The 12,243-nt window shown below is 41.5% G+C and overlaps 1 protein-coding gene across 9 annotated transcripts in view; it reads left to right on the top strand.

The window, feature by feature from the left end:
• LOC138764965 (F-actin-monooxygenase mical1-like) overlaps window positions 1-4,058 on the top strand; it is a 155,857-nt gene extending 151,799 nt beyond the window's left edge. For all 9 annotated transcript variants that reach the window (XM_069941484.1, XM_069941477.1, XM_069941478.1 and 6 more), the window contains 2 exons: window positions 69-142; window positions 3,669-4,058. In XM_069941484.1, coding sequence (XP_069797585.1) covers window positions 69-142; window positions 3,669-3,865 — 271 coding nt within the window. In that variant the 3' untranslated portion in view covers window positions 3,866-4,058. The remainder of the gene's footprint in view (window positions 1-68; window positions 143-3,668) is intronic.
• Window positions 4,059-12,243: the final 8,185 nt, after the last annotated feature.

Below are 12,243 nucleotides of genomic sequence, written 5' to 3'. Positions count from 1 at the left end.
AGTAACCGTAGTTGAAGCCAATTTGATCTTGAAGGAAGACCTAACAGTTTTGCACATTAATTGCTCAGTGGTCGAGAACTGGAACTGCAGGATGAGAAAAACAGACTAGAACAGGAAATGAGAAGGTATATGGACATGGATGGTAAGTAATATTCCTATACACATCTCTTGTTTCCAACCCCCCCCCCCCAATTCCTAATTCTAATTTCATTTCTCAATCCATCCCTTTGCTGCCTTGAGTGTTCCCTTTCTGCTGATTCACAGCAGTACCAAGCGAATTGAACCACATCTGCCATTTCTTAGCCCACTTCCTCTGATCGATATCCCATTGGTAATCTTCTTCACTGCCCACTATTTTTGTGACATCAGCAAGCTTAATCACCTTGCCACAAATGTTCTGGTCCAAATCTTATAAAATACATATTGTATATGCGTGTAAAAGTCAACACCCTATTTTTGGTCCCCAATATCGCATGTTAAAAGTCAACCCCTCCTAATTTTGGCCCCATCCACCGTAGCTCAGACTGCGGACCCTTGCCTAGTCTCAGGCATCCAAGCTCCGAATGCCTTGAATGACGCAGGTACTTAGTGCGGTCAAAAGTAGAAGGCGTTTAATAGTCGATTCTAAATTTTACCCCTAAAAATTGGTCCACAAAATCTGACTATTACACGCATATATACACATTAAAAAAAAGCAGGGGTTCTAGTACCAAACTGAGGCACTGCACTGGTCACGGTCATCCACTCTGAAAAACTACTGTCTACCACTCTCTGCCTCCTGTCTCTGAGCCACATTTTTTTCTATCTGTTTAGTCTCTTAGCCTGTGTGCCCTCATCAAATGCTTCACTAAAATCTATATAGATAACATCAGTTGCCTTGCCTTAATCTCACTGAAGTGATGTCTGCAATCATGTCAGATAACAGGCTGCATAGGTTGGACATAACAGGAAGGGGTGAATCCCAGATCATGAGTATAAAAGAAGGGAAGTCATTTAAAAGTGCAAGACACTGGGGAAAACGGCACTTGAAATATTGTGTGCAGTTCTGGTTACCCAGCCCTAGGAAAGGGTACAGAAAATGGGATGGGGAGAAATCGGCTATGTAAAGGGCTTAGACGAAAAGACGGTTACAATTTTAAAATTAAGACAGTTTTCACTAAAAAAAATTGACAAAATAAGAAACCAAGGCAGCTGAGAACAAAAATTGAAGAGGTTTCTACTCAGCCAGGAACATAGAGTGAAAGCCCAAAAGGGAGCCCAAGAGCGGCCTCAGAACCAGTTCTCCCTGGCGGAGCTGGAGATTTGGGACAAGAACTAATATTTATCCTGGAGAAAATGGAAAACTTGAGCAACCAATTTGTTGGCGTCAAATATTCAATGAGAGACATGACTAAAATTAAAGAAATCATTGTAGAGTTAATAGAAAGAATGACCCAAGCAGAAACAGACTTGGTAAAAAACACAAGATAAGCTAAAAGCTTTGGAGAAAGATGCGAAGCGACGGGAGTTGGACAGATAAGGTCTGCTGGACAAGATAGACGACGTGGAGAATTTTAGCAGACGAAATAATGTCTGAATTATTGGACTGAAAGAAGTAACTGAGGAGAGATCCAGTGAACTTATTTGAATCGTGGATCCCGCAAGTGCTGGGAGAAGACAAATTCAGAGAAAACTTGCATATTGAAAGGGCTCATCAGACCCAGAAGAGCTGGTGATTGATGATTTTTCAAGACTAAGAACGAGGTGGAAGACTTCCTGCGAGGTTTAAGAAAAGGCTAAGGTTGCCAAAGAGTAAATCCATGAAGAATGTTTACATTGGGACTAAGTAAAAGTTTTTTTTAAAAAAACCTTCTTCTATTTATTGTTGAAAATTAAATTTTATTGAAAAGAAGTAGCAAGATGGAGACTAGGTCTAAGGGGGAGAATAGAGCCCGGAGAGGAATATCTATAAAAGATGGCGCTAAAGGGAGTGGTTCTTCTTCCTTGAGAGATTCCATGGGCTTTGGGGTTTTCCTGTTTATGTCATCATCAAGGCAGGGACATTGTATGTGCTTTTTAAACGGGAAAGATCACTATTATTTAAACAATATTTGTTTATTAGTCTTAATGTTAATGAGATAAATGGGTAGGTGAAAGGGAAGATCGTCTTGGCACACCTAAAAAAAAATTAAAGGCAGATATACAAGAAACACATCTTACCAAATTGAAACATGCTAAATTAAAAAGAGGATGGGTGGGACAAGTAATATCCATATTTAGCTCAAAAGCAAAAGGAGTAGTGATATTAATTGATAAAAATACACCAATAATAATAGAAGAGACACTGACTGACCAAACTGAAAGATTGTATGGCAGATTGTAAAATTTACACAGAATCATGGATATTTATGAACATCAAATGCATCAAACTATGACGATGAAGCTTTATGAGGAATGTATTTTTAAAAACAGCAGATGGAAGACAAAATATACTGGTTGGAGAAGACTTCAATTTCAGCCAGAAGCTGCAAAAATGACACTATCATTTCTGAAGGATTTATGGAGGCAGTTTAACTCCGTAGAGACTATTTGTTCTACTCAAGGTTACATGATTCACATCAAAGGACTGATTTGTTTTTCATGTCTGCCCAGTTAAAAACTAGTGTGGTAAAAATGGAATATTTGGCGAGACTTTTATCAGATCAGTTGCTATCAACTTTAATTATCGCGAAAATGGAAAACCAAGGAAGTATGCATAGATGACCTTCATGTGCGATCCGGAGTTTTATCTTTTGGGAAACTTTATTGAAATAAGCACTAAATTCCAAATTTCATTTGTTAAAATGGCAGTGGCTAAGAAATGTATTGCAATTACTTGGAAATCCAACTCCCCTCTGCATAGAGCATGGTGGACTGTTGAGATGAATAGTTGTGTACCCATGGAAAAAAAACTACATATTTATTATGATAATATATAGACCCAATTATAATAATTATAAATATAATAATAAATGCTGCTAAAATATAATTGCAGGTCATTTCCCCATGTAGAGTTCTTGATGATGAACATAAATGTGAGCCCTGACAGTGTGTGACTTTAAATTGTGGGAATGGGGGAGGGGGAGTTGTTTTGTTTATTTTTTGTGAGGAAAAGTTTATTATATATGTATATATATTTAATATTGGAGAGTTTTCTATATTATGGAAAAAAAGAAAATATTACCGGACTGGCAAACTCGTGTTAGAAAGAGAGGCCAGAACTTTTCTCTCTGGAGCATAGGAGGCTAAACTGGGATGAGGGGAGAGAGACCTTTGAGGTTTAAACCATCATGAAGAGCAGAGATTAGGTAAATAGTCATTTTCCAAGGATTGGTGATTCTAAAACTGGAGTTAAGGTGAGAGGGGAAAGATTCAAAAGGGATCTGAGGAGCATCTTCAGAGAGTGATGTGTTTATGGAGTGGGCTGCAGAGGCAGGGACAATTGTAATATTTAGAATACATGGATGGGAAAGACTCATGGCAAAAGGGACTAGTTGTTTCCATGCTGTAACATTCATGACAAATCCCTGGTCTATCTTCACGGTTTATCAACACTAAAATGGGTGGGGGGGGGGGGGGTTTAATGGAACAATTCTAAAATAGAACTTAAGCACTGAAAAATTAACAAGCCCTACCTTTGCATCCTGCAGCATCCCTGAAGTCAAAGGAGGACCATCAAGCAGAGAAGAGGACCCTTGAGAGGATGATGGAGGTTGTGAGGATGAAGGACCAGCTGGTCACATTCCTGGAGGATCAGAGACAACATGAGCTGGAGCAACCCGCAGTCGTGGTTCCTGGGGCTGCAGCAAAAGATCTCTCCGCAGGTACTGCCATCAGATGGTCGTGATTCCAAATTCCACCTCAAGTGGTCCGAGATCATTCAGTGGGAGCAATATTCCAGGACAATGCCTTAAGGAGACCTTACCTCATGAAGGACACTTCTGCTTCCAGAATCATTGAATTAAATTTTAAGCAACATATTCAAGAAGTCAACTTTTCTATCATTGCTGATCTTTTTGATAAAGTCACTATTTCTGCAATCAGGATTGGCTCCAGTTCTCTCTTGTGACCCGCAATTTCCAGTGCAGCCAAAGGTCATGGGAGAGCCAAAAATATAGATGCTGACCTCTCAATCTACTGCAGTTTTGCTCCATGCAAACTCTGAAGCAATGTGGCATGCTGAATGCAGCTCAGCCACCTTACCAGCTGACACCATCATTTGCACACATACCGTAGATCAGGGCACCTGTTTTCATGTTGAGGGTGATGTCATCAAACCTGACTCTTTTTCCACATACCTCCTGAGATGTAAATTAAGCTGAAACTCTCGGACTTTATTTGTAGGAGTCTGTCCCCCTCTGGAGGCACAAAACCTCCCCTACAACTCTGCAAGAGGAGTTGGAAATTATGCTGAATATTCCAGCTTGTGCATTTTTTTAAATTTTCAATGAAACCTTAAATCTATGCTGTAAAAACAATGTGGAAACAGCAGAATGGGTGACATGTGTAGAAAGGGAATCAAAGCTAATGTTATAGGTCTGAGATCCCACATAGATCTGGAAGGCCCCCTCCTTTAATCCAGAAAGCTTGGTTACTCTGAGTCCTTAAGAAAGAGCAGAGACCCAAAATCTTACCTGGGTTTTTCTTTCCACAGCTACTGGCTGACCTACTGAGCATTATCAGTACAGTATATATTTTGTTTTCATTTCAGATTCCAGCATCTGCAGTTTTTAAAAAAATTCAACTGACTTCTATATCTACTCTGTTAGTTAGGGCACTTTGCTCACAGAAATAGCTGCTTCATCTTTACCTTGACTGAGGATCTTGTCATTTTACATCTGTCGTTCAAATCTACAAAAGCTCTTTTGCTGCATGGAGAATAACTCCATGCTAGCCAATCCTTTCTCATAACTACAATCCACCCATAACAACATAATCCCAAATCTCTAGAGAACAACTCCAATGAGACCAGAACTTCACACAATTAACAAACAGTTCCAAAATGATCTCCCTGCTCTCAAATTCCTAGGTCATAGTTCTCCACACTCTGAACCCAATAAAATTAGACTCCATCTCTCCTGTCAGGGGACTAGTGGGCACACACTTTAAGACTGTTTTTAGTCTTACCATTGCCGTGAATTATTTTTTTGATGTTCCAAAATATATTAGTCATTGTACTTTGCATTGAATTTTGTTTGAAACTACTTCCTCCCCGCCCTCCCATGTGCTTTTTTGCTAGCTTCCTACACCCTAAACCTTCTTCCTGAGAATCTATGTGCACACTTCCCCACCGGAAAGGTTTTACCCAACATCTTGCAGCAGCTCAAAGTCTTCTTCAATCAAAGCAGAAAGGGGAAATAAATTCAGTATTGCCCTTCCGTAGACATGAATCCCAACAATCCTGCTGTGCCCTATCTGTTGGGCTCCATCCCACCTCACTCGTTTGACTAGTGGGTTCAGCGTGTGGAAAACTGCGGGTTAGGAATCAGAACATCCACAAGGTGGCATTACTTGAGGGTACCATTTTCGTAGTTGGCCCCATTTCCACACCATCTTGGGTGCATCTGAATCATTACTGCACATTTTCTTCACTGAATCTACATATTTGTTAGTCAGTCTCCAGTCTGTCTTTTGCTTTGATGGGGGGGGGGGGGTAGACACACTGGTTAGACACCCACAGATCACATTGACTACATTCTGGCCAGGGATGGGAGAAAGGAGAGGTGTACTAAAGAAGCATCAGAGTCCATGCTTCTTTGTGGAAATCTCAGAACTTTGCAAGATCAAGTTGGATAGTGCAAGGATGAAAAGGTGAATAAGTGACGCGGGCAGTGCTATGATAAGATTATCAACTTGCACCACAGCTGCTCCTGGACAAGGTCTCAGTTATTATACTCCTTCCCAAAAGTGCATTGCAGAGAGAACAATATACTTCCCCTCATTTGATGTGGGTGGCAGGGATGACAGCCGGCATCATCAATATTTCACTTAACTGTATAATGCGGAAACTCTTTGGGTCAGATTCAGTTCATGGTTTTCCTTCAAGACTCCAAAAGTAAATTGAAAATTACCCCCTCATTTCTGTTTAATCATTTGTTTTTACAGCTGAATGAAATCTTTTGGAAGTTTCACCGTTGCCGGAAAAGCGGTTTCCTCCACAGGAATTCCTGCCTAAAAATTCACACCTCACCCTTGTGTCCAGTGGAAGCAGCGAGTGCAGCATTTAACTTAAAGCAAACACTTGGTGGTCTTTGAACTAAGTCACCACTGCATCCTGCATCTGTGCTTAAAACATTGGCAAGCATAATCCATTTACACATCAATTTCTCAAAATTCCCAGATGAAAAATACTTCTCTAGTTTGCAACTTATTGCACTCAATATTAAAATGTTCACATAAAGTATATTTTCTTTATCAATGAATTACACTAAAAATTGTTTCAAAAGGCTCAAGAGAGTTAATTTTCAGCCTGCCTGGTAGAAGTCAACTCAAAAACAGAAACATAGCACTGCAACAGGCCCTTCAGATCTCCAAGTCTGTGCACACTGTGATGCCAATCTAAACTAATCCCATATGTTTGCACATGGTCCATATTCCTATTTCCTGCCTCCTTGTGTGCATGTCTAAAAGCATCACAGACATTCCTCTCATATCTGCTTCTATCAGCAATGTCAATGTATTCCAGGCACCTACCACTCTGTATAAATGAATTAAAAAAACAGCTCACCAATCTCTTTTAAACCTTTCACCTTAAAACTAGGTCCTCAAATATTTGCTATTTCCACCATGGGAAAACAACAGTAAAACTCCTGTTATCAAGCAACTATAAAGGAAAATAAATAGATAACACTTTAAAATTGTAAATGTTCTCTGAAGTAACACGTTAATCTTTGGTGAAGATAGGAGCAAATATTCAGCCGGCAGTGCCTTGGTTATGCTTTGCTCATAGAAGTTTGAATAAAATGGCGTTGCCCAGGATGAAGAGCTGCTAGATTCTGCTCGCTGCTGGGGAGACTCTTAAAGTGTATCCTTATCCGTGCTTAGTAAGAGTCTTTATTAGTAAATTATTAGGTATATTATAAAGGCTTTATCTGTAAAGTTGAGGGGTTGGGGGGGGGGTGGTTTAATTATGATGTTATAGTTTGTCTTTTGGGTGGCACCATGGGGGGGGGGGGGAACCTGCAGATCCAGCAACAATTAAATGTTTTCAAAGAATGTGACTGAAAATAAAGTTAAATGCTTTAACATTTATATATTCATGCGAGTGAAGTTTGTCCAATGTAAGCACAGTATTGCTTTTTTTAAAAATAAATCTTTTAAATAGTTATATTCTTAATGCAGGTGTATTAGGCATTGTAAGGGTGAGTCAAGCAACCAGAAAACTTGCTTATCTGGCATCTACCAATCTCCACTGGTGCCGGATACCAGGGGTTTTACTGAATTCTGAGGAGCTACCCTACCTATGCCTGACATGGTTACATTTTCTTAGGCCCGCTCTGATGCTTCAGAGAAAACAAGTTTGTCCAACCATTCATTATAGCTAATCCAGTCAACATCCTGGTGAACTTCTTCTGTACTCTTTTGAAAGTGTCCACATCCTTTCTGTAGTGTGGCGACAGAACCGTACACAGTTCTTCCAACTTGGCTAAACTTTAATTATACAGTCCCTCCCAACTCTGCCTTTGTCTCCCCCTCCACTCATTCCTCATCTCTCCCTGTTTTACCAATCCCCAATTGGCCCATCCTCTCCATGATCAGTCTTGATGAAGGGTCCCCACCTGAAACATCCCCACCACACCTCGACAGCTACTGCTTGACCTGCTGAGCTTCTTGGGCAGATTGTTTTCTGTCTCTGATCCCAGCAATTGTGGTCTCTGACAGAAGCATCAGGATTGACAATCTTGTATCAACTGGCAATTGGCATTGATTAGCACTTTAGTGAACTAGAACAGAAATGTTCAATTGATTATTATGTCTATTAAAAAGCATTTAAATGTGGTTTTCTGCATGAGTTTTTCAAGCTTTGTTGGGACCAAGGTAAACTGCCTCAGGATCTTCGTGATGCCACCATCATCACCCTGTACAAAAACAAAGGCGAGAAATCAGACTGCTCAAACTACAGGGGAATCACGTTGCTCTCCATTGCAGGCAAAATCTTCGCTAGGATTCTACTAAATAGAATAATACCTAGTGTCGCTGAGAATATTCTCCCAGAATCACAGTGCGGCTTTCGCGCAAACAGAGGAACCACTGACATGGTCTTTGCCCTCAGACAGCTCCAAGAAAAGTGCAGAGAACAAAACAAAGGACTCTACATCACCTTTGTTGACCTCACCAAAGCCTTCGACACCGTGAGCAGGAAAGGGCTTTGGCAAATACTAGAGCGCATCGGATGTCCCCCAAAGTTCCTCAACATGATTATCCAACTGCACGAAAACCAACAAGGACGGGTCAGATACAGCAATGAGCTCTCTGAACCCTTCTCCATTAACAATGGCGTGAAGCAAGGCTGTGTTCTCACACCAACCCTCTTTTCAATCTTCTTCAGCATGATGCTGAACCAAGCCATGAAAGACCCCAACAATGAAGACGCTGTTTACATCCGGTACCGCACGGATGGCAGTCTCTTCAATCTGAGGCGCCTGCAAGCTCACACCAAGACACAAGAGAAACTTGTCCGTGAACTACTCTTTGCAGATGATGCCGCTTTAGTTGCCCATTCAGAGCCAGCTCTTCAGCGCTTGACGTCCTGCTTTGCGGAAACTGCCAAAATGTTTGGCCTGGAAGTCAGCCTGAAGAAAACTGAGGTCCTCCATCAGCCAGCTCCCCACCATGACTACCAGCCCCCCCACATCTCCATCGGGCACACAAAACTCAAAACGGTCAACCAGTTTACCTATCTCGGCTGCACCATTTCATCAGATGCAAGGATCGACAATGAGATAGACAACAGACTCGCCAAGGCAAATAGCGCCTTTGGAAGACTACACAAAAGAGTCTGGAAAAACAACCAACTGAAAAACCTCACAAAGATAAGCGTATACAGAGCCGTTGTCATACCCACACTCCTGTTCGGCTCCGAATCATGGGTCCTCTACCGGCACCACCTACGGCTCCTAGAACGCTTCCACCAGCGTTGTCTCCGCTCCATCCTCAACATCCATTGGAGCGCTCACACCCCTAACATCGAGGTACTCGAGATGGCAGAGGTCGACAGCATCTAGTCCACGCTGCTGAAGATCCAGCTGCGCTGGATGGGTCACGTCTCCAGAATGGAGGACCATCGCCTTCCCAAGATCGTATTATATGGCGAGCTCTCCACTGGCCACCGTGACAGAGGTGCACCAAAGAAAAGGTACAAGGACTGCCTAAAGAAATCTCTTGGTGCCTGCCACATTGACCACCGCCAGTGGGCTGATAACGCCTCAAACCGTGCATCTTGGCGCCTCACAGTTTGGCGGGCAGCAGCCTCCTTTGAAGAAGACCGCAGAGCCCACCTCACTGACAAAAGGCAAAGGAGGAAAAACCCAACACCCAACCCCAACCAACCAATTTTCCCTTGCAACCGCTGCAATCGTGTCTGCCTGTCCCGCATCGGACTGGTCAGCCACAAACGAGCCTGCAGCTGACGTGGACTTTTTACCCCCTCCATAAATCTTCGTCCGCGAAGCCAAGCCAAAGAAATGTGGTTTTCACATCATGGGACTCTAGCAGTTGCTTAATAAGTGTTAAGATAATCCAAGCAAAAATGAACGAGAGAAACAAACATGGCAGTTGCTGGAATTCTGAATGAACAAAAGCTGGAGGAATTCAGCCAATATGTTGTGTTCGAACCCTTTATCAAGACAAACTAAAAGTCAACTAAATATGGCAATCAAAACACATTACTGCCGTTCTGATGTAGCTTTTAGGTGTCATTTAATTTAAATTTTAAAATACAACAGGGTAACAGGCCCAACCAGCCCACGAGCCCGTGTCATCCAAATGGCCCAATTAACCTATGATTCCCATACATTTTTGGGTTTTCTCCCACACAGACACGAGGAGAAAGTGGAGCCTCCCGATAGGCAGTGCCAGATTCGAAGCTGGCTCGCTGGTGCTGTAACAGCACCGCACTAACCGTTATACTTACCGTGCGTCGGGGCCAGAATGAACGAGTGTTCAGTAAAAATGATTCACAATAAACTCTCTGGGTCAATCTGCCATTCTCATTGGGGGGGGGGGGACGGGGTCACAGTACATATGGGGGGACCCAAGGACTGAAATCATAGAATAATTTTTTTTTATATATAAATGTGTTCGGGAGGAGAAAAGTACGGAAGAAACCAACTAAACTGGGCTGCTTCACAGGGAAGGGGCCCATAAACTTTGAGCAGAATCCTAAGGGACCCATAGCGAAAAAGGTTGAGAATGGATGGTGTGAGGAGTCACGTGATGGAGTAGTGGCCAGTCAGGGAATTCCAGCCCTCTCCGGAAAAGTTTTAAAAAGAAACGCACAAAACACAAAGGTACAAGATTAAAATTTAAAACAAAGTAAAAATAAAGGTGAGAAGAAAATGGCAGCGAAGAGAGAAAAGTCGAAAACAACGGGAAGAAGTGAAGATGAAATAACGTCGGAAGAAGAAGGTGAAGGCCTTACCTGTCCGAGGAGGCCCGCCGCGGAGAGAGAAGCCCGCTCCCTCAGGTCAGTGGAAGTCCCGGGCTCGGGACTACAAAAATGGCTCGCGGAGCCGAGTAAAAGTGCACAACCGCGCATGAAAAAAAAACACTGACGGGAGGGGGGAACAGCTGCGGAGTCGATCTCCACAGCTGAGAGAGACACCTGCAGCACAGCAGCAGGTGCAGAACACAGACAATAATGACAACAAGAAAGAAGAGGGTAAAAAGAAAACAAGGAAACAACAGATGGTCAATCCAGAGGAAGAAGAAGAACAGAAAGAAATGGAAGAAGAGAAAGGCAAGACAATGGATATATCTTTTGTTAAAGAATATATGGAATCAGTGAAAGAATGGCAATTACAAGAATTTAATGAGATAAAAAGAATTATGAATGCAGAAGAAAAAATGAATAAAATAGAAATGGTCATATCAGAGATAGGAAAAAGAGTGGAAAATATGGAAGAACGAGAAATAATTGTAGAAATGGAAGTAGAGGACTTAAAAGAGAAATTAGAAGAATCTAATAAAAAAGTTAAAGAGGCACATGAGCTGTTAGCTCAGAAGATAGATATAATAGAAAACTATAATAGAAGAAATAATATAAAGATAGTGGGCCTTAAGGAAGATGAAGAAGGCAAGAATATGAGAGAATTTATAAAAGATTGGATCCCCAGGGTCATAGGAAGACCAGAATTACAGGAAGAAATGGAAATAGAGAGGGCACATAGAACATTAGCCCCGAAAATACAACCGCAGGAAAAACCAAGATCCATTTTAGTAAAATTTTTAAGATATACAACAAGAGAAAATATATTGGAGAAAGCAATGAAGAAAATAAGAGAAGACAAAAAGCCACTGGAATACAAAGGTCAAAATTTTTTTTTCTATCCAGACATAAGTTTTGAACTCCTGAAGAAGAGGAAGGAGTTCAATACAGCAAAAACGATCTTATGGAAAAAAGGATATAAATTTATGTTAAAGTACCCAGCGGGACTTAAAATAGTTATTCCAGGGCAACAAAACAGACTATTCTCAGATCCAGAGGAAGCACGAAAATTTGCAGAACAACTACAAAACAAGCAGAGCTGTGTAATGAGAGCATATTTAGAGGAAAATATATAGAGTATAGATAAGAATTAATAAGGGAATGAAAGGGAATAGAGGGAATAAGGAGGGAATTAAAAGAGTGACCTTTGTTACATATGAAAATTGAAATCTTTTCTGGGGGGGGCTGGGTGGGGAGGAGTTACGGTCACTGCAAAATCAGTTGACGTTTGCGAGTGAATTCGCAAATCCAAATGGAGAGGGGAGATGTGGTTGCCCGACAAGGGATAAAGGGCAACTCAAGAGGGGGAGGGGAGAATGGGGTTAAAGAAGTTTTAAATAGGAGAATAAGGAAAATGTTTGATGTTTTAGAAATGTTGTCTTATAAAGTGTTCAAAACAAGAAAGCAGAAATGGATAAGAAGGAAAGGTGATGATGGAGAAACGGAAAGGGAAGATAAACAAAGTATGAAATGGCTACATTGAGCTATATGACTTTAAATATTAATGGAATACATAACCA

This window comes from Narcine bancroftii, chromosome 5 (assembly GCF_036971445.1).
Source record: "Narcine bancroftii isolate sNarBan1 chromosome 5, sNarBan1.hap1, whole genome shotgun sequence".
Classification (NCBI taxonomy): domain Eukaryota; kingdom Metazoa; phylum Chordata; class Chondrichthyes; order Torpediniformes; family Narcinidae; genus Narcine; species Narcine bancroftii.
This window is presented reverse-complemented; position numbering and strand designations above follow the sequence as displayed.